Source organism: Perissodus microlepis, chromosome 19 (assembly GCF_051167445.1).
Source record: "Perissodus microlepis isolate ML-2025 ecotype Zambia chromosome 19, ASM5116744v1, whole genome shotgun sequence".
In the NCBI taxonomy this organism is placed as follows: Eukaryota; Metazoa; Chordata; class Actinopteri; order Cichliformes; family Cichlidae; genus Perissodus; species Perissodus microlepis.
The window spans coordinates 22,310,472-22,332,540 of record NC_140479.1 but is presented as its reverse complement, the minus strand read 5'-3'; the positions used below and the strand labels follow the sequence as shown (position 1 = coordinate 22,332,540).

Sequence of the window (22,069 nt, the reverse complement as noted above, 5' to 3'; positions counted from 1 at the left end):
AAAGTATAGTTACACATTTATCTGCTTCAGTTCTTTAGATTTTTCTCTATGAGCTCCAGTCAACCACCTGGCCTTATCTGGTTTGTTAAATAAACTTTATTATTAAGATTGCAGATTAATTGTGTTCCATGTTGTAGATTCTGTTTACATACCCTTGTGTTTAACTATAAATTTGTGAGAGGGGATTTGCTTGCATTGTTTTACTTTATCTTATTCATTGATTTTCAGACACTCGAAGATGGCTGAGAATATTGCTCAATGACAAGCTAACACATTTCATCCTGGACTACTTTCAGCTGCCTTAAATACTTCAAAATCATTTTTGTTGTTAAAAAAGTCTGAAATGTGGACTCAGATATTGGCTGCTTATATGGCTTTTTAGCAACTGAGTGAAAATATTGTTTGTACATAGACCAGCAGGAGAGAGAAACACAGCACAATTTAGGTCTGGGACTGTTTTTTTCCCATAATTCCAAACACAGCTAAGAGATTTGCAAAAACTATTGAAGACCAAAGAAGACTAAATGCTGACTTTCATGAATGTTACTCAACCAGTGAACCTCCAGTGAACAACTGTGGGGGCGGGTAAAAAAGTCACACTTCCTCTTTGGAACACTGCCAAACAAACTGTGTTGACTCTTAATGCTAAGCTCCAGCTTTTTATGTTTCAGTGCATTACATTCTTTTGCTTTGTTTGCACACTTCTGTCCTGACTTGACTGGAATACAGCAGTTATAACTGTAGTCAGCTATAGAGGAACTCGTCTCTGACACAGACGTACATCAGTCACAAGTGGTTCGTCTCCGTGACAGACACGGACACTGAGACAGGTAAGCAGCTACAGCACTGATAGACACATAGATGAGTGTAAATACACTTTTCAGTAACATGCTGATGGAAAAAAAACCTGAGAATCATTCATTTGAGGAAGAATTGGAAGGTGAAATAAAAACTCAAAGAAAATGGGCAGAGTAGATACTGTGATTCTATGAAAGTGACAGAAGATATTATGACAGAAAACATTTTAAAACTGAAAAACATCTGTGTCTTTTTCTGCTTGTGTTCAGTCAAGATGAAGTTGCTGCTTGTTGTTGCTGCTGTTCTGGCTGTATCCAGCTGTGCCAGCATCTCTCTGGAAGATCTGGAGTTTCACGCCTGGAAACTCAAGTTTGGTGAGACAGCAGACTCTTTTAGTCTTTTTATTGCTGTTGATCCTTGGGAAGACTTGGAAAGAAATGTGAGCTCACCCTAATATGTTAAAATTGTGTAAAAAGGGAAATTTCGTAGCAGATTATTTCTTACATTCATTACCAATGTATTTTCTTTTGTTCTGTTTTCACTATTTCCTTTTCCAATTGGTAGAAAAGTCATATGACTCTGAATCAGATGAGGCTCAAAGGAAGCAGATCTGGCTCAACAACCGCAAACATGTGCTAGTGCACAACATCTTGGCAGACCAGGGTTTGAAGTCCTACCGCCTTGGGATGACCCAATTTGCTGATATGGTATGTGCAAAATTCAGATTTTACTCCTCACCATTTACAATTTCACAAATACTTTTTTTTTTGTAATGCATATATGCATGTAAGAATGTATAGAAACTTTTAAATAAAAACCCCATGAACTCTGTTCCTCTTCTCAGGAAAATGAAGAGTACAAACGGCGGGTTTCCCAGGGCTGCCTTCACTCTTTCAATTCTTCTCTACCTCGCCGCGGCTCTACCTTCTTCCGACTACGTGAAGGTACTGATCTACCCGACACTGTTGACTGGAGAGATAAGGGATATGTCACCGATGTCGAGAATCAAATGCAATGTGGCTCCTGCTGGGCCTTCAGTGCAGTGAGTAGAAATAACTTTCTGTTCTTTACTTTTGTAACATGGCAAACTTTGCTCGGCTGTGGTCTGGTTTCAAACTCACTCTTTTTGTTTTTTCAGACTGGCTCCCTGGAGGGTCAGCACTTCAGGAAAACAGGAAAGCTGGTGTCTCTGAGTAAGCAGCAGTTGGTCGACTGCTCTCAGAGCTTTGGCAACCATGGCTGCAATGGAGGCCTGATGGATTCTGCTTTCCAGTACATCCAAGCAAATGGAGGGATTGACACTGAGGAGTCCTACCCTTACGAGGCCGAGGTAAATAGACTGCAATATGTCAAAAATATGTCACACCTGATTCCTTTTAAATCATGATCTTTGAATTTATACAAGCCTCAGCACTTTGCCACCTTACTATCATCATCTTAATAGCTTTAGTGAAAATTACTGATGATATTGTAATACATTCAGATAAATGTCCTGCTCAACAGCTTTTGATACTGTTGAAGATGCTACCCTTATTAGCAGGCTACAAAACTGCGTTGTCATCTCTGGTACTGCTCTCAAATGGTTTTCATCATACTTATCAATCAGATACTTCAGGATTCATATAAATCAATGTATGTCCTCATCTGCACCTGCCACAGGGCTTCTTTATGTATGTTACCCCTGGGCCAAACTGAGGTTCTAGTGCTCAGCCCACTAAGGACGTTAGTCAGTACATTAGCCCCCATGCCAATCATTTCAAATCATCTGCAAAAAACTTTGGTGTCACTTTTGATCATCACTTTAATTTCAAAACTCATATCTCAAAGGTTAGCCAGTTTTATTTCCTTCATCTGAGAAATATTGTGAAAATCAAACCTTTACCTTTCAATCATCTTGAACTTTTAGTATGCACTTTAATTTACAACTTTAACACTTGATTATTGCAATTCACTTTTCACATGCATTTCTCAGTCCTCCATAACCAGTCTTCAATTAGTTAAGAACACAGCTGCAAGGCTGCCAACTAAAACTAGCTGACAGTCACATATTACACCTATCCTTGCATCCCTTCACTGGCTTCGAATAAAATTCGGAATCCACTTTAAAATTCTGTTATTAACATAAAAGGCTCTATGTGGACAGGCTCCTGTGTATTTAGCAGAGCTTCTGACACCTTATCAATGCAGCCAGCCTCTCTGATTGTCTAACCAGGGCCTTCTAATCCCTCCCTCGCTCTGGAGAGGTGATTGTGCTTTTGAGGTTTTAGTGCCCAAATTGTGGAATTGCCTTCCTCAATCAATTAGGTTGGTTATTTGTTTTAAGCGAATGCTGAAAACTCATTTCTATTGGTTAGCGTTTCCTTAATCCATTCCCCTTCAATTTTGGCCATAGTTTGAAACGATACAAGTATGTATATGTGTATGTGGGAATGAAGGTCTGTCGGTATGACTGACCATGTGACTTTTATGTGTCTGTATGTTTTAACACGCACACTTGTCTTCAACGTGCACCTTTTATTTGAACTGTGAAGCCCTTTGTAACTCTGTGTTTTGAAAACTGAATAAATAAATAAAGTTATTATTATTATTTCAATAAGGAGAGATTATTAGACGGAACTGAACATCATTTATTGATATACAGAATTCAGTTATTTGGCTGTTAGACTCTGATGGCCCATCAAAGCAGACCAGAATCCCAGATGTGATAGGGATTAGAACAGGACACCCCTTGGAATCTAGACAATGGTGGTGGCGATGAAGATGGAGGCTTGAATGAAGCCTGTGACGAGCGAGAGGTGGTGATGCGGAGAAGGTGTGGTGCATGACGGCATCTGCAAGGGAAAATGACAGATGCCAGTGAGATTTACAGTATGCGGAGTGAACTTTGATTGGCTTGAAGAAGGCTGGCAGAAATATGATTGGACCAGACCAGTTATGTCACAAAAAGCTTGACAGCAGAAGTGACAGTGGAAGTGATGCAAAGCTTAGATTAGATGCCAACACCTGGGAAGCAGACAGATGTGTGACTACAGATCTTCCTTATAGAACATATGCATAAGCTTCATTATTATTATTGATAAATATATGAATCAGGGGTGCAAATCGGCTCGTTTAGACAGTGTTATTAAGCATGAAAGTGTTTGAAGCAGTTTACAGTACTTCCAAAACATACTATAGGTCCAAGTAATAAACCCCACAGTGGCTACTTTACTGACTTCTTTCTAAATCCATTTTCAACATCACATTTTTTATATGCCGTGTTGCGATCAACGTGAGAAATGATAACATATTTCCTCTGTATTAGGATGGAGATTGCCGTTACAACCCTAAATCTACTGGTGCTACATGCACCGGCTATGTTGATGTGCAACCAGCTAATGAAGAAACCCTGAAAGAAGCTGTGGCTACCATCGGACCAATATCAGTGGCCATTGATGCTTCTCGTCCGTCTTTTCTGCTCTATGAATCAGGTGCAGTCATTGAAACACAATTGAAAGTACCAAGAAAATTGTCTTAAAATTGAAAAAGAAATGGGAATAGTTTTGTTCTTTACATCTATCAGTTTAATTGACATGTGTTTGCAGGAGTTTATGATGAGCCCGACTGCAGCAGCACAATGTTGACCCATGGTGTGCTGGCTGTGGGTTATGGTACTGAAAATGGACATGACTACTGGCTGGTCAAGAACAGGTAAATACCCACATGCGATGCTTATATTTAAATTTATATTTGATACACAGATACATAAAAACTTTTTTATGGATTAACAATCGGATCATCATGTCTCTACATGTTATTGAACTGCTAGTGTGAACACAGCCCATTTTTAGCTGTTAAATGTTGTTAATTTCTTTCTTCCTGTAGCTTTGGTGTTGGATGGGGGGAGAAAGGATACATTAAGATGAGCAGGAACAAATCCAACCAGTGTGGGATTGCTACAGCAGCAAGCTACCCTCTGGTCTGAAGAGGTCGGAAGAAACATTAGAGTTTAATTAAATGACATCATAAAGACTGCAAATACATGAAACATAAATAAATAAATAAACAAAATGTTTCACATTGACATTTAATAAAAGTAATTGTGTTTATTTCACTGTGTTGGTAGTGTATGGCTTAATAACCAAGAAGTGTGTTTTTGCATTTAAACTTTGGTCTGTTGATCAGTCCACTATGCTCAGCACCAGTGGGATTTCTATTTTTTTTATACTTCTGTGTTCCCCAAAGAAAAAAGTTGACTGGTGATCCGTCCCTGGCTTTTCCTGTACAGCCACCATGAGAAATATAATGTATTTGTTTTATTTTGTATTTGTGCCCTGTAATGAAGCAGTAGCTTGCAAAAAGGCTGAGTAATGCACCTTCATCCATTCCTTTTTGTAACAAAAGTTAGCACAAGTCAGAGATCAATCCTGATATGATTTGCAATCATGGTTTTTAGTTAGATAGACTATTGTGAGAGGAATGACGGACCCGACCACATACTTGCACTTTCCAGCACGCTTCTTTATTCAGTTGTCGTTTCTTCAACTCATGTCTTTTTCACAGCTTTTCAGCTGCGTCCTACACACAACAACAACCTCAGGTCCTGACATGTTTAATATAGGGGAGGCGTGATGAGCTGATTGACCTCAGGTATGTCAGCCTCCCCCGCAGCCACGTCACGGACCATGCCCCGCCACAACTGCCAATGCTGTTTTCACCATTAGGCAGAAGTAAGGATACTTCTGTTAAAAAAATACTGGTAAAAGCTGAAGTACTGATTTACAGTTTTTCTCGATTGGTTTGGCTCATTTCTTGAAACCGAGATGACATTCCCAAAATAACATGGACAAATCTCCAAACCACCTTGCAATTGTTCACAACAGAATGTCATTTTTCATTGGTTCTATCAAATTGCAAATGCTTTAGTACATGTCTCAAGTGACTCTGTGCTTCTTTTCAAATGATTATGTACAAGTAGCTACAGTTAGCACAATGAGCCCACATTTAGCACATTTTCCAAATAAATAGATCTTGGCGATCTAAACTGATTAGTTGATTTTTCAGTGAAATGGTTACTCACTCCAAAACATATCAGCATGGTTTCATTGTGTAAGTCATCATATGCACAATTGTCTGTTCAACTGTCAAAATTAGTCAAAGATATAATACCATGAAAGAATATCTTGGAACATTTGATAAAGTTATGACAGTACTTGACAATCAATCAGGTGAAATTAGAACTAACGAAGGAGCAGTTTCCCACATCTCAGATGACCAATCAAACAGGTTGTTTAGATACCTGACAGGTGTTGTCTATGATTATGACTGCTGCCAAAAGTATATAGACAGAGCTTGGCCCGGGGCCAGTTTCATTTGCAGTGTGAACATGGAAGCACCTCGCCAAGTACAACAGCAACTTCCTGCTCGAGGAAGAGGAGGAAGAAGAAGAGGAAGAGGAGGAGTGAGAATGCGTGGAGGAATAGGGGGAAGAGGCCGAGGAGCACGGAGGCACCATGATGTCCCAGATGAAATCCGGGCCACCCTTATTGACCACGTTATAAACCATCGCCTCACAATGGCAGAGGCAGGTCGCCGAGTGCAGCCTAATGTGCCTCGGTCTACAGTCTCCTCCATCATCCAAACCTTTCGCAGGGAAAACAGGTACAGAACTATGCTATTGAACTATTCAGTGTTGGTGTGTGTGTAGGCCTAGAGTACTGTAATATCTTCATGTGATGTTATATGATACTATAAAAATGACAAAGAAAAAAAAATGGAGAAAATACTGTGAATAGTATTCCAGTCACTGTGCAGTGCATCACACTTTTAGTACCATAAAACAGCAGTACAATTACATTGGTAACTCATTTTGTAACAAATTTACAGTGTTGACCTTTGACTTGTATGTCTAGGATTGGACGACAGCCTCAAGTGGGTGGCAGAAGAAAACTTCTAAATGAACAACAAGAACGAGAAATATGCAACATGGTCATTGCAAATAATGCCATCACACTGAGACAGATTCGTAATGCAATCCTGCTAGACAATGTAATGTTCCAAAATATAAACTCTATCAGCATCTCCACAATAGACCGGGTATTGAAGAAACATCAGATGACCATGAAACAGATTTACAGGGTACCATTTGAGAGAAACTCTGACAGAGTGAAAGGGCTGCGGTACCAGTATGTGCATGTAAGTCAACTACTGGTTGTTTATCATTGTAACACTATTACAGTAAGACATGGTTACCACTGTTTTTTTGTTTTGCGTTATCCTTTTTACCTTCAGAATCCAGCTTTGTGTGACTAGAGCATTTTGCCTAGAAATTGTCTTCAGTTTTCCACTCCCTGTTTTTACAGTACTTTAGATCCTCCCTGCAGTATCTGTCTCTACTTGACTGATTAGATATATTTCTATTCTATTGTAGAGAATAATGGCATTAGAAGGCAACGAAACCCCTCACATCCTAGTGTTCGTTGATGAAGCTGGCTTCAACCTGGCCAAAGGTCGAAGGCGTGGCCGTAACATCATTGGCCACCGAGCCACTGTGGATGTCCCAGGCCAGCGAGGAGCAAATATAACAATGTGTGCCGCTATATCAGAAAGAGGTGTGGCCACACACATTCCCAGTTTAGGGCCCTACAATACACAAAAGCTCCTCAATTTTTTGGACCACCTTTATACTGATCTGATCCCAGAAAATGAGAGAGGTGAAGAAGGACCTCAGCTACCACATTATGTCATTGTGTGGGATAATGTGAACTTCCACCGCGGCCCACGCATCAGAACCTGGTTCACCACCCATCCCCGGATGCTAATGGAGTTTCTTCCACCTTACTCTCCTTTCCTAAATCCAATTGAGGAGTTTTTTTCAGCTTGGAGGTGGAGGGTGTATGAGCATCAGGCTCAAGACCAGAGGGCCCTGCTGCATGCAATGGATGCTGCATGTGAGGACATCACAGGGGATCAATGTAGGGGATGGTTGAGACATTCACGCCGTTTCTTCCCTCGCTGCATCGCAAGAGAAAATATCCGTTGCGATGTGGATGAGAATTTATGGCCTGACAGAGAGCAGCGCGTCGATGGCCAGGGGGATGAGGATGGTGGCCAGGAAAGAGAGGGTGACAATGGCGACCACTGAAAATATTACTGTACTATAGTTCTGAAACTTTATTTACAGTATGGTAGGCTAGAGTTTTTTTTTGTTTTTTGTTTGTGTTTATAACTGTTCACATTTACAGAATCCTGTATATGTTTTCTTTTCACAGTATGTTCTCTAATGTTAACATTTCTTTGTACGAATAAAAATGTTTACAGTTTCCTTGAGTATGAGTGGTTTATTGGAGGCTGATTTTACTGTAAAATCTTTTAGTTTTATTCATAGTGGTATTCTGTTGCTAGACCTGTGCCTCAGTGACAAAACGTCTAAGCATTTTGACTTGCAGTGCTTAAACAATGCCGAAGGTATAATGCATTTTGGGGGCATTGACTATTTATATGAGAAGGATATTTAGTTTTGACACATGGATAAACTCTTTTGGGAGAGATATGAGCTTTTGCAGGGGATCCATGGTGTTGTGCTAAACCATCCAGGTTATTTTGACAAAAGCACTAAATGAATGCACATGTGCCAAGGCAATTGAGAAGGATCTGTGCTATTTTGACTGTACTGACCTTTTATATGGGAAAGGAATATGCTTTTGAAGCATGGACGAAGAGTTTGGGGAAAGATATTTGATTTTGCTAGTGAGCTATAATGTTGGGCAGGACTGTAAGACTGTTTGGCCAAATGACCTTATGGTTTTGAGAATGTCATCTCGGTTTCAAGAAATGAGCCAAACCAATCGAGAAAAACTGTAACTCCTTTACTCAATTAAAATTTATAAAGTACAGGTTCTGAAACTTACTCAAAATAAGAAAGCAAAAAGTATTTTTTTTTTATGTAATAAAAGAGAATTGTGCTGCTGCAGTTGGTTCAATTGATGCAGTAAAATAATATTAGTGCCAGGAAATATAAATGTTATTTAATTCCATATTTTGATTCTAATGAATGTACTCAGGTTATATCAATTATGTAGAATACAAACACAGAAAAATAGGGGGAATTAAAAACAAAAAACAGCTCTATCTGTTGCCTACATTACAGAGGCTAATTTTGCACACATAAAAGAGAAAATTAGTACAGTTAGGGGTTAATGTGAGGTTGTAGAGAGATGGAAAGTAATCAGAATTGAGGAGATCCACTGCCAGAAGGCAAAAATCCAGACACTGAGAATAGCTAGAAGTACCTGGAAATCCTACAGTGAACGGGAACCACAAAGAAGTTGCTATTATTAGTCAGTCAACTGAATGGGTAGAACAAGATCTGGGCAATCAAAACCTACGCCCTGCCAGTTGTCAGATACCCTCTACAGTAATCACCTGGCCAAAGGAGGAGATAGAAGCCACAGATGTGAGGACAAGGAAGCTCCTAAACAGAAGAAAGGTGGCTGAGGATTGGTGAGTATCAGATACACTGTCCAGGATGAAACAACAAAGATCCATGAGATGTACACTGACTGTGTGCTTAGTAAACACCTCAGGCATCAGAAACCTGAGAAAGAAGAAGACTAAAAACAGATTCTCTACACAGATGAAGCAAACTCTATGTCAGAGTAATGTCACATACACGTAATTTGTTGGACAGACGCACAATTCATCTGGTTTTGTCCATCCATATCATTTTAAATCAAACACTCAAAATGTGACTGAAGTGCAGACTTTTACCTTTAATTCAATGAGTTTAAGAAACATTTGATATTTGACAAGTCATTGACAAACAGTTTTGTCGCCAGGTGACGTAGGTCATTTGATATGTGCAGAAAAATCCCTGATCATAATCTTTGACTCTACAGGTCTTCATAACAAATGACTATTGTTATCTTGCCTAATAGCAGTTGGAGATGAAAATCAAATCATTCAGCAAGTGTTGCTGTATACCAACAGATGGCTAACAGGAAGAAATCTTCAGCAGAAGTAACCTCTGGGACTGATGTCAGACTGCCTCAACCGGTTTGTGGTGATGGGAAATAATCATGAGTCATACACCTGAGGAAGGAATTTCTGCTCACATAAACAAATCTAAGGTCAAAGTCAGATTGTGACTTGTTAAATAAACAACTTGATTTCAAACTGTGTTTCATGTAGTAGATTCAGTATCTGTCCACTTGCTTGATTTGAGTTGCTTAATTTTATTTGTAGTTTTTCAGACACGTCAAGTAAAAATATTTCTCAAAGACAAGCTGAGTTTTTATACGTTATGTATAAAAACTCAGAGACTTTATACATACCATAAGATATAACACATTTCATCCTGCTTTCAGTTGGCTTAAATAATTCGAAGTAAACCATTTATGTTGTTCAAAAAGTGTGGACACATACTGACTGCTTCTGTGGCAGTCAGTATGTGTTTTGTAACATACTGACTGCAGCATGGTTTTGTAAGTAGACCTGCAGGAGAGGGAAACACAGTACAACATATTTAAGTTTGAGTGTTTTTTCAGTAATCCCCGAAACACCTCAGAAATTTGCAAAAGCTACTTGAGAGAAAAAAGACCAAACAATTCTGTCATTAAGTTTCATCCACATGACTGTGTAACTTCCAGTTAACACTGTGGGGGAAAGCCAAACACTCTGTGACTTCCTCTTTGGAAAATTATTTTCACTCTCAATGTTTAGCTCCACCCTTTTGTACTTCAGTGCTTGACACTTTTTGTTTCCGTGCTGTCCTGACCTGACTGGAGTACTGCAGTCATATTATAGTCGGCTATATAAACTCTGGCACAGTCGTTTATCAGCCACAGGTGGTTATCAGTCAGACTGAGTCAGGCGGTACAGGTAAGTAGCTACAGTAGAGATAACTAGACATGTAGACAATTATGAATACACTTTTCAGCAATGTGTTGATGAAAAAAAGCAGAGAATCATTAATTTTTGAAAGGACTCGTGGGAAATGTGAAACAAATAGTCGAAGAAAAAATCAAAGTGAATAGTGTGACGCTATGAAAGTGACATACAACATTACGAAAGAGTGCGTTTTAAAGCTGTCATTAAAACAAAATCGAAACTGCCTGTGTGGTTTCCTGTAAGTCACAAAGGATTTCTGTCTTTTTCTGCTTGTGTTCAGTCAAGATGAAGTTGCTGCTTGTTGTTGTTGCTGTTCTGGCTGTATCCAGCTGTGCCAGCATCTCTCTGGAAGATCTGGAGTTTCACGCCTGGAAGCTCAAGTTTGGTGAGACAGCAGACTCTTTTAGTCTTTTTATTGCTGTTGATCCCTTTCTGTGCTTTTTAAATACTGTACAAGCCTCTCCTCTTTGATGTAAACCTTTTGTTTTTTAATTGTGTTCTGTTGACATTAAGATACTGTACAAGCCTCAAACTTGGAAAACTGTGGAAACAAAGGGAAATATGCATTTTCCCTAAAATTCATTAATAGATTTTCCATTATTCTGTTTCTCATAATTTCCTTTTCCAATATGCAGAAAAGTCATATGACTCTGAGTCAGAGGAGGTTCACCGGAAACAAATCTGGCTCAACAACCGCAAACTTGTTCTAGTGCACAACATTTTGGCAGACCAGGGTTTGAAGTCCTACCGCCTTGGGATGACCCATTTTGCTGACATGGTATGTGCAGAAAAACACGTGTCATTTTTAGTTGTAATTGCAAGGTTAAAAAAACAGAAACAAAAACCAAACTTTTGAACTAAAAACTGATAAATTTGGTCCCTCTTGACCAGGAAAATGAAGAGTACAAACGGCTGGTTTCCCGGGGCTGCCTTGGCTCCTTCAATACTTCTCTGCATCACCGCGGCTCTACCTTCCTTCGGCTACCTGAAGGTACTGATCTACCTGACACTGTTGACTGGAGGGATAAGGGATATGTCACCGATGTCCAGAATCAGATGCAGTGTGGCTCCTGCTGGGCCTTCAGTGCAGTGAGTACATAAGCCCCAGTGTTCTTTAATCCTGTAAAATCGGAAGTTTGTTCAACTATTGTCTGGGTTCAAATAGACTCATCCTTATTGCAGATTGGTGCACTGGAGGGTCAGCACTTCAGGAAGACAGGAAAGCTGGTGTCTCTGAGTAAGCAGCAGTTGGTCGACTGCTCTCAGAGCTTTGGCAACCATGGCTGCAATGGAGGCTGGATGGACTGGGCCTTCAAGTACATCCAAGCAACTGGAGGAATTGACACTGAGGCATCCTACCCTTATGAGGCCGAGGTAAGCATTATGAAAAAATTATTACCATTACCTGACAATCATAATACTAATATAAGAAGTAGAAGTGTAAATCAGCTCATTCAGACAGTGTTATTAATGTGTTATTAATCATGAAAGTGTATGAAGTTGTGTACTTCCAAAACACATATTAGCTCCAAGCCACATGAAGCCACATCATTAGCTACTTTACTGGCTTCTTTCAAAACACATGTTTAAGATCACGGTGTTTTCTAAATGCTCTTTTTGTGAATATAATTATGACTAACACAAATTATAGCATCTTTTTTTCTGTATTAGGAAGGAAATTGCCATTACAACCCTGAAACTGTTGGTGCCACGTGTACTGGCTATGTTGATGTAAGTCCGAATGAAGATGCTTTGAAGGAGGCTGTGGCCACCATTGGACCGATATCTATTGCCATGGATGCTTCTCACGAGTCGTTTCAGTTCTACCAATCAGGTGCACACACTGAAAAAAAAAATACTTGGAAAGTGTCATGAAACCTTTAAATTGAAAATGATCAAATGTGAAGTGCTTCATTTGTCTAACTGACATATATTTCTAGGAGTGTATGACGAGCCTTCATGTATAACCTCATGGTTCAGCCATGCTGTGCTGGCTGTGGGTTATGGTACAGAAAATGGACATGACTACTGGCTGGTCAAGAACAGGTAAATATCCACATGTGATGCTCATATTTGAATTCATGCAGTTCACTTTTTCTAAGAGTGAGTGCTGATACACACACACACACACACACACACACACGCACACATGTAAATGCATATTATTTATGCAGGTCCTTATGTCTAGTGTGGACGCTATTCATTTTTTGCTGCTAAATGTTGCTCATTTGTTCTTTCCTGTAGCTTCGGCCTTGGATGGGGAGAGAAAGGATACATAAAGATGAGCAGGAACAAATCCAACCAGTGTGGGATTGCTTCTAAAGCAAGCTACCCTCTGGTCTGAAGAGGTGGGAAGAAACCTATCCTCATTTTTTTCTTCTGATTTGACAGAAATTTATTTCAGTGTTTTTAACTGAGTTATGTAACTAAAAATCATTTTATTTGTGGTGTTAAGAAGCTCTCTTTTCCTGCAATTGTGCTAATAAATTTATAAATACTGTAAATACATGCAAAAATAAATCAACTGTGAAACTGTGGTCTGTTGATCAATCTATCATCCAGGCAGAAATGTTCAGCACCTGTGGGTAAATTTCTAGCTTTCTGGAGACATTTTGGACACTTTCAGACTATAGACTGTCAACAGAGATTGATAGATTGTATTTATTTATTTATTACCAAATCAGAATCTGGAGTGGAACGCAAATTTTGTCATGCTTGTAGGACCCAAACCCAGGACTCAGAGATGGAATAATTTAAAGCAACAGCTTTATTACTGGGAAAACTTTACATAAAATAAACTCACAAAAAACCAAACCAAAACCTCAAACATAAAAACTAGGACTAAAGTGGACTCAAGAAACTAAAAACTAAGAAACATGAACCAGGACAACCAGGAACTATGCACTAGAATTAAGACAGGAACACGAAGGGAGAAAACTCAGCACGGTGAGGGCACAACGCGACCAGAAACAGAGAGAAACACATGGCATAAAACGCAAGCAGGACAATGAGAGGAAGGGGAACAGGTGAAAACACAGTTACACTATCAAAATAAAACAGGAAGCACATGACAGGCACAGGAGCACGGACTACACAGTGAACAGAGGGAACACAGAGCAAAGGGACAAGAGTAAGAAACTGCAAACCTACACTAAACATGACGGGCACAGGAACCAAAACCTAAGAACTAGCAATCACAAGACAAAAAGGAACTAGAAAGCGAGAAGTACAGAACAGAAACCAAAACACTAGCAGTCATCAACCATGATGACATCGAAGCTCAATAAGAGTACAAAACTCAAAACACTGGGTCACCCTGACAAATTTAAAAGATGATTCAATTCAATTTAGTTTTATTTTCTGTAATCTGAAAGAATAAATCAGGAGTTGACATATCAGATTTGGGAAAGGAATGTTTATTTTACTTGATCAGATTCTAAAACACTTCTAAAATATTTCTCCAGATCTTTTGATGATGAGTCTTTACAATTTTCTGCAATTTTCCACAAATTGTACATTTTTGCATATTGATCAACCTTTGTCTATTGTTACTTCTGAGAAACTCTGTCTTTCTAAAATGCTCTTTTTATACCCAATAATCTTATGACTGGTTGCAGAATTTATGTTTTTCAAATTCTAAAAAGCCTTTTAAACAAAGTGAAGTGGAACAATTTTGTGTTTTTCAAAATTTAGATGAAAATCCTGGACAGGTCAGTGTTGGTTAGTAGGGCTGTCCACTTGAAATGTCATATAAAACTCTGAAGGTAAAGAGATTTATCAACATGTTTAAAAGTGATGAAATTCAAATATTCGCCAGAGAATAAGTCAGGGAGAGAAAATGCATCAAAGTCAGAGAGAGAACACTGAATTATCCCAGAAAAAAATGGAAAAGAGACACATGCAGTTGTAAGCAGCATGAAGATTTGGCTTGCCTCAGTTATAGCTGAATAATGCGAACTTGCCACTGTGGTGAAATAGCCTTAGAAACAAATAACAAAATGGTCACATTCTGCAGTTTAATGCAATCTTAAAGGCAATACAAGGGGGCGTCACAAGAGGGGGTTAGAGGTTGTTCATCAAACGTGTTGCTTTATTTTTCAAAGCGCAAAAAGAAATGTGACTCTGTAACACTCTCAGAGATGGAGATTTGATGAGTTTTTTTTTTTTTAATAATCTAATCTTATAACTGATAAGTGACATTTCATAAAATGGAAATGGAAAGCTTTCTTGTAATTGCTTAATTTACTTTATAGGTAAAATTATTATTATATATTATACTAGATTATAATTATTATAATATATATTATATATTATCAACATATTGAGAACGAAATCATAAATAAAATAAAATAAAAATGTAAAAATCAAAACAAAACGCAACACAAGAGAAGACACATATCCCCATCTAACTGTAACCCCCCCCCCCCCCCCCCAAAAAAAAAGAGATAAGGAAAAAAGATATAAATAACACATGAACAATTTGAAGTGCAATGGTTGTTGGTGTGCAAAAACCTGTGTACTGATATAGATCTTTATTGCACACAACAAGGGTTTGTTACCAGGAAATTGTTATTGCACATAGTGAGTCCCTGGTATGTCTGTATTTGTTCGAGAAAAAGTTTGGCAGAGTTTAACTCTGACAGTTTCAGAGAAGAAGCTGTTTCTCACATTTGTTATCAGTGGTTGTAGTGGGGGAAGTGGAAGTCACCACCTAAGAGGGGCCCTGGCAACTGTGAAATGAAAGGTTTTTTTTGTTTGCATCATTCAGAAAAAAAGCTGGAGAGAGCGAAGCAGCAGCAGCACCCTCCCTAAATTATGTGACAGAAGCTCATATTAGTGTCAACTAAGAGTTATTCCACTTTCAGTTCAAAGCTTAACAACTCTCACTAAGTAACTCTATCCGTTATTGTTGGACCAGGTGAGGTTAGCTATGCATTTTGAGAAATGTTATTCTGCCTGAGGAAATAGCATTATAAAATACCATAATGACACTCCTACTTAATTAAAACAAGCCATTAAAGGTAGGCCCTTCTATGGTTATGGATCAGCCTACCTGATGTAAACCCGAATAGCAGTCTGTTTATTAGATTTCAGTGCCTATGACAGTTTTCCATAACAAACACCACATTCAGATACCCACAAGTGACACCAAGACAACCACAGGTTGATCAGCTTTGTAATTGTATTATCAGATACGCCTTATGTTCTGGACACTCAGGAGAAGAGAGGTGGTGTGCTGCCAACTAATCGTTACTTGGTTATGAGCTGGATCAGATGGTGTGGGAGGATGCTGGACCTTTTGGGTGCCCTGGGAGTGTCTGGAAGAAGCCCTGGTCTGATAGATCTTCAACTCCCACCCCCAGCAAATCTTCAACAGCATTCTGAGGGAGAATGGATAAACTGAGTCTGAATGGAGGCAGCTGCCAAGTGGAACGTGACTAGAGCGATAGTCTCAAAGTGACTCTGGAAAATTGTTAAGCGAATGAGTAGGGGAAAGAATTGCTAAAGACTCAGGATGTTGTAGAGTTGGCTTGGCATGCTTCTAAGTGGGAAGCAGTGGTGCCTGAAGATGTGCTGCATCTATCTTTCCATCACTCTCCTCAGCCTCCATGGGAAGGTTAATGTTGGGAGATTTCACCAAACTCCACTATCTCTAAGGGAGTAGCCAGCCACCCTTCGGAGGAAGCCTATTTCTGCCGCTTGTATCCATGATTTCATTCTTTCGGTCACTACCCACAGCTTGTGACCATAGGTGAGGCAAGAGACGTAATTCGACTGGTAAAAAAAGTTTGCTTTTACACTTGGCTGTCTCTTCACCACATCAGACTGGTACAGCGTCCGCATCACTGCAGCCACAGCACCAATATGTCTGTCAATCTCCCGCTCCCTTCTCCTGTCACTCGTGAACAAGACCCCAAAATACCTGTTGAACCCAACAGATCCACATCATCTGCAAAAAGCAGAGATGAGATTTGGAGACCACCCATGTGAAAGCCTTCCGCCACTTGGCTACACATAGAAATTATATCCATAAAAATTACAAACAGGATCGGTGACAAAGGGCACCTATTGGAAACAAGTCTGACTTATTGCTGGCTATGCAGACCAAGCTCCTGCAACGGTTTTATAAGGATCGAATGGCCCATAGCAATGGGCAAGAGACCCCATACTCCTGAAGCACCTCCCACAGGACACTCCGAGAAACATGGTCGAATGCCTTCTCCAAGTCCACAAAGCACATGTAGACTGGTTGGGCAAACTCCCATACACCTTCAAGTATCCTCGAGAGGATAAAGAACTGGTCCGGTGTTCCATGACCAGGATGAAAACTGTATTGTTTTGCTAACAGACAGATTCTCATTTTCAGCACACTGGCATAGACTTTCCCAGGGAGGCTGAGGAATGTGATCCCCCTGTAGTTGGAACACACCCTCCGGTCCCTTTTCTTAAAGATGGGAACCACCAGGGGCAGAGGTACTGCCCCTAATCTCCATGCAGCATTGTTGAGGCGTGTCAATCAAGACAGCCCTACAACATCCAGAGCGTTCAGGAACTCAGGCCAAACCTCATCCACCCCAGGGGCTCTGCCACCAAGGAATTGTTTAACTACCTCAGTGACCTCACCCCCAGAGATAGATGAGTCGTCTCCCTCGTCCCCTGACTCTGCTTCCTCCACGGAAGACATGTCAGTGGGATTAAGGAGGTCATAGAAGTATTCGAGGTTGCAGATTAATTGTGTTTAATGAACTAGATTAACTTCCCATCCCCTTGTGTTTGACAATAAATTGTAATCTCCTCAAAATATGTGAAAGGTGTTGTAATGTTATGAATAACTTGCTTTATTTTACTCGTAGTTTTTCAGACACATCAAGTTGGCTGAGAATATGGTTTAAAGACAAGCTGAGCTTTTATAGATAACATGAGACCTGTGGCAATATGTCACATGTAATTTATATTTTGTCTGACATAAAATACTTCCAGCTGGCTAAATAATTCAAAACAAATTGTTCTTGACATGGGGTCTCAGATAATAATTGTTTCTATGGCTTCTGGCTTGTAAATGTCAAATAAACTCAGTTGATCTTTCTCTCAAATAGGAAATAATACTTTAGAGTCTGGGACTGAGATTTGCAAAAACTACTTGAGAGCAAAGAAGAATAATGAATGCTGACTGTCATGAAGGTTCCTCCACCTTATCATCTAACTTCCATTCAACAATGGTGAGAGGTGGAAAAGCCAAAAATTCTTTGACAACCTCTTTTGAAACTTGTCAATATCTGTAACAAATTACAGAAGAGATCATTCACTGTTGCGCTCCTTGTTATTGCTGAGTGAGCATAAATAAAATGTTTCCTTAAGTGAGTGACGTCATGTGATCTTCTGTAAACTCTTGAAATGAAGGCAATTGCATTTCTTTTTGCTTTATGTTTGGTTCTTTTGTTTGGTTTGTGAACCAAACCAGATGCCTGAGTTAATGTAGACTGAGACTGTAACAGACTGTTAATGTACAGCTCCACCTTTTTCTGTTCCACCGCTTCACGTTCTTTCACTTTCTTTACAAACACCTGTGCTGACCTGGAATACTGCAGTCATGCTAGTAGCCCACTATATAAGAACTCCTCTCTGACGCAGACCTATATCAACCACAGGTGATTGTGCTACATTCTGCACAACAGATACGGACACTGAGACAGGTAAGTAACTACAGCACAGATAACTAAACATGTAGTTTAGTTGTAAAAGTGTAAATACACTTTTCAGTTATTATGATGAAAAAAGCAAAACAAAAAAATTATTAATTTCAGAAAAACATTTCTGGAGGAGGTAACATAGAAACTCCCAAATAAAATGGGACAAATGAAAGTGGCATGTAATATTATGACGAAAGCATTTTAAAACATGTATTACCAAGAAAGAATAAAAAAAAAATCAGTTTTCATCAGAAACATAAGTTTCCTGTAAGTCACAAAGGATTTCTTTCTTTTCTGTTTGTATTCAGTCAAGATGAAGTTGCTGCTTGTTGTTTCTGCTGTTCTGGCTGTATCCAGCTGTGCCAGCATCTCTCTGGAAGATCTGGAATTTCACGCTTGGAAACTGAAATTTGGTGAGACAGTAGACTCTTTCTCTCCTCTTTCATTTTTTCTTTTTGTCAGAAGCTTCTGATCATGTTTTATGTTTTTTAAGATACTGTACAAGCCTCAAATTTAGAAAGAAAGATGAGCTCACCTGTGTTTTTACTTGTGCTAAAGATTATAAAACTGGAAATAAAGGAAATATGTTAGCGGGTTTAAAATACAAAATGATTAACTTTCTTTTGTTCTTTTCCCCCCATGATTTCCTTTTCCAATTGGTAGAAAAGTCATATGACTCTGAGTTAGATGAGGCTCACCGGAAGCAGGTCTGGCTCAACAACCGCAAATTTGTGCTAATGCACAACATCTTGGCAGACCAGGGTTTGAAATCCTACCGTCTTGGGATGACACACTTTGCCGATATGGTATGTGCAGAAAAAGACATATCATTTAGATTTGACCAATTAACCATTTAAGTTGTCATCAATATTTTTCAATATAATTAGCATGTGATGATACAAAAAAAAAACCCAAAATTTTTTGAATAAAAACCCGTGAACTTTGCTGCTTTTTACCAGGAAAATGAAGAGTACAAACAGCTGGTTTCCCAGGGCTGCCTTCACACCTTCAATGCTTCTCTGCCTCAGCGTGGCTCTAGCTTCTTTCGCCGGCCTGAAGGTACTGATCTGCCCGACACTGTTGACTGGAGGGATAAGGGATATGTCACTGAAGTCAAGGATCAGAAGCAGTGTGGCTCGTGCTGGGCCTTCAGTACAGTGAGTACATAAAATTTTGTGTTCTTTGGAAAAACATTGGGGAACAAAAACTGTTGTCTGGTTTGAAATCGACTCGTCCTTACTGCAGACTGGTGTACTGGAGGGTCAGCACTTCAGGAAGACAGGAAAGCTGGTGTCTCTGAGTGAGCAGCAGTTAATGGACTGCTCTCACAGCTTTGGCAACAATGGCTGCAATGGAGGATCGGTGAAGCGGGCCCTCCAGTACATCCAAGCCAATGGAGGAATTGACACTGAGACATCCTACCCTTATAAGGCTAAGGTAAATAGATAGCAATATATCAAACACACACACACCTGATTCTTCTGTGATTTAAATCACGAACCTTGAATATATGTAGTCAGGTATTTATCACCTGAATATCATCATATAGTAAATATCAGAATTATAAATGCAAATCAGCTCATTCAGACAGTGGTGTTAATAATGGCCACGCATGAAGGGCTGTACAGTACTGCCAAAACATATGGTAGCTCCAAGCCCTGTAAAACTCACAGCACGAGCTACTTTATTAACTTCTTTCAAAATCTATTTTTAACATCACAGTATTTTGGCAAACTCTCTGTTTGCTATGTAAATGTGTCACAACAGTAAAAACTTATAATAGCATATGTTCTCTGTATTAGGGTCAACGATGCCGTTACAAGCCTGATGGTATTGGTGCCAAATGCACTGGCTATGTTCATGTCAAACCCAGTAACGAAGAAACCCTGAAGAAAGCTGTGGCCACTATCGGACCGATATCTGTTGGCATTGATGCTTCTCGTCATTCATTCCAATTCTACCAATCAGGTGCAGACATTGAAGAAATATTTGCAAAGTGCAGAGAAACATTTTTAAATTGGAAAAGAAATGTGAAATGCTTTATTTGTTCTTTTGTTCAGTCTGATTGACATGTATTTGCAGGAGTGTACAATGACCCCGACTGCAGCAAGACAGTGTTGGACCATGGTGTGCTGGCTGTGGGTTATGGTACAGAAGATGGACATGACTACTGGCTGATCAAGAACAGGTATTTACTCCCATGTGATGCTCATATTTTAATTCATGCACTTCAGTACTTCTAACATTCACTGAGTGCTGATACAAAAATATGTAAAGGCATCTTATTTATTCAGATCATTATTTCTCCACATGCTTTTGGACTGTTAGTGTGAACACTATTAATTTTTAGCTGCTAAATGTTGTTAAACTGTGTAATTTCTTTTTTTCTGCAGCTGGGGTCTGAGATGGGGAGACAAGGGATACATTAAGATGAGCAGGAACAAATCCAACCAGTGTGGGATTGCTTCTCAAGCAAGCTACCCTCTGGTCTGAAGATCGGAAGAAACCCATCCTCAGTTTTTCCTTCTGATTTTACAGAAAATCTGGTTTGCCCAGAATTTATTTCAGTCTTTTTAAGCAAGTTGTTTTTAACTAAACATAATTTTATTTGTGGTGTTAAGAAGTTCTCTTTGCCTGCAAAGGTGTTTGATGGAATAAATGTATAACTACAGCAAATACATGTAAAAAAAATAAATAAATAAGCTGTGAAACTGTGCTCTGTCGATCAATCCATCATCCAGGCAGAAATGTTCAGCACCCATGGGATGCGTTTCTAGTTTTCTGGAGACTTTTGTGTTCTCCAATGAATAAAGCCAATGTTTCCCAGGTTCAGTTTGTTGAGACGTTTGATATCGCATTACTTACAGAATTTGTATGGTTATTGTTGAGACATACATACTGATCTCCACTCCATTATTAAAATAACAATTATTTTAAGGTAAGAATATCTTTCAGCATTTAGCTAGCTTAAAATTTGTGTGACAAACATCACATTTTTCCAGTTTCTTCAGCTGATGGAGACAAACAGAATAAATTCTTTGGTGACCTCAAAACTTCATAGATAGCTTAAAAAAGTGTTTGGTTAGACTAAGGAAAACCCAAATAAAGCAAATGATAGTTAGAACAGGTTTATAACACAATGATTATGACCTTTCTTGAAAAATAACAAACGTCACAGGAGGTCTTCTATACTTATGAAATTCACCGTGTGTATTAATTATGATGGAATTTGTTCATTAAAAATCATAGTTATGGATAATAAGCTACCTTTAATTTTGACATTTCTGGTCTTTTTGTAATAACAGAAAATATTATTTATATACATGCAATCTGTATATATAATTTTCAACACTGAATATTTTCAAACAGGCCAAACTCTACCGCTGAAGCTTGCGCAGACTTCCAGTGACTTTATTCATGAGGAGGTCAATCTGGCGCTTTAAGCCAAGGTGGAAAACTGCATCCATGTTTGGATTCTGATTAACTCTGTTTAACTAGCGATACAGTTCCCAGAGTTGTGTGTCTAGTATTGTCCTTTCTCAGTCATCACTGTGCCACAGTGAGGAAAAGCATGGCTCAACACCTGCACCAGCTGGCTGACAAACTTGGAGCAGCTGTCATCCTGAAAGCAGGAAGCTTCACTGAACGCTTTCTAATTGCTGATTCTAGAATGGCAGAGGATGCCACACCTGAAGCAAGATGGGTACTTTTAA

The 22,069-nt window shown here is 39.2% G+C and overlaps 3 protein-coding genes across 4 annotated transcripts; all 3 read left to right on the top strand.

Moving 5' to 3' along the window:
* Positions 1–622: 622 nt before the first annotated feature.
* Positions 623–8,100, top strand: LOC146365979 (cathepsin L-like peptidase). 2 transcript variants are annotated; one of them, XM_084915068.1, is made up of 9 exons: positions 623–830; positions 1,068–1,172; positions 1,363–1,505; positions 1,643–1,840; positions 1,937–2,128; positions 4,103–4,268; positions 4,383–4,488; positions 4,663–6,972; positions 7,208–8,100. In XM_084915068.1, the coding sequence occupies exons 2-8, from the start codon at positions 1,073–1,075 to the stop codon at positions 4,760–4,762; spliced, it is 1,005 nt and encodes a 334-aa protein (XP_084771194.1). In that variant the 5' UTR covers positions 623–830; positions 1,068–1,072; the 3' UTR covers positions 4,763–6,972; positions 7,208–8,100. The 2 variants fall into 2 exon arrangements, with proteins under 2 accessions (XP_084771194.1, XP_084771193.1); XM_084915067.1 differs by lacking the exons at positions 623–830; positions 1,068–1,172; positions 1,363–1,505; ... (2 more) ...; positions 4,103–4,268; positions 4,383–4,488 and having other exon boundaries at positions 4,766–6,438; positions 6,690–6,972.
* Positions 8,101–10,545: 2,445 nt separating this feature from the next.
* On the top strand, positions 10,546–13,196 carry LOC146365978 (cathepsin L-like peptidase). Its single transcript, XM_084915071.1, has 8 exons — positions 10,546–10,656; positions 10,946–11,050; positions 11,301–11,443; positions 11,557–11,754; positions 11,848–12,039; positions 12,337–12,499; positions 12,606–12,711; positions 12,910–13,196. Exons 2-8 carry the CDS (start codon positions 10,951–10,953, stop codon positions 13,007–13,009), a joined length of 1,002 nt encoding a protein of 333 aa, XP_084771197.1. The 5' UTR covers positions 10,546–10,656; positions 10,946–10,950; the 3' UTR covers positions 13,010–13,196.
* Positions 13,197–18,545: 5,349 nt separating this feature from the next.
* Positions 18,546–21,065, top strand: LOC146365977 (cathepsin L-like peptidase). Its single transcript, XM_084915079.1, has 7 exons — positions 18,546–18,769; positions 19,020–19,162; positions 19,316–19,513; positions 19,602–19,793; positions 20,159–20,324; positions 20,439–20,544; positions 20,750–21,065. The coding sequence occupies exons 1-7, from the start codon at positions 18,670–18,672 to the stop codon at positions 20,847–20,849; spliced, it is 1,005 nt and encodes a 334-aa protein (XP_084771205.1). The 5' UTR covers positions 18,546–18,669; the 3' UTR covers positions 20,850–21,065.
* Positions 21,066–22,069: the final 1,004 nt, after the last annotated feature.

What these genes read in the sequence shown, in the direction of transcription:
- LOC146365978 (XM_084915071.1), top strand. Translation starts at nt 10,951, where the DNA reads ATGAAGTTGCTGCTTGTTGTTGTTGCTGTTCTGGCTGTATCCAGCTGT. An exon ending in CCTGCTGGGCCTTCAGTGCA is followed by an intron (nt 11,755 to 11,847) that starts GTGAGTACATAA and finishes TCCTTATTGCAG; the next exon opens with ATTGGTGCACTGGAGGGTCA. An exon ending in TACTGGCTGGTCAAGAACAG is followed by an intron (nt 12,712 to 12,909) that starts GTAAATATCCAC and finishes TCTTTCCTGTAG; the next exon opens with CTTCGGCCTTGGATGGGGAG.
- LOC146365979 (XM_084915067.1), top strand. Translation starts at nt 5,948, where the DNA reads ATGAAAGAATATCTTGGAACATTTGATAAAGTTATGACAGTACTTGAC. An exon ending in ACCTTTCGCAGGGAAAACAG is followed by an intron (nt 6,439 to 6,689) that starts GTACAGAACTAT and finishes TTGTATGTCTAG; the next exon opens with GATTGGACGACAGCCTCAAG. An exon ending in TGCGGTACCAGTATGTGCAT is followed by an intron (nt 6,973 to 7,207) that starts GTAAGTCAACTA and finishes ATTCTATTGTAG; the next exon opens with AGAATAATGGCATTAGAAGG.
- LOC146365977 (XM_084915079.1), top strand. Translation starts at nt 18,670, where the DNA reads ATGAAGTTGCTGCTTGTTGTTTCTGCTGTTCTGGCTGTATCCAGCTGT. An exon ending in CCTACCCTTATAAGGCTAAG is followed by an intron (nt 19,794 to 20,158) that starts GTAAATAGATAG and finishes TCTCTGTATTAG; the next exon opens with GGTCAACGATGCCGTTACAA. An exon ending in ATTCCAATTCTACCAATCAG is followed by an intron (nt 20,325 to 20,438) that starts GTGCAGACATTG and finishes ATGTATTTGCAG; the next exon opens with GAGTGTACAATGACCCCGAC.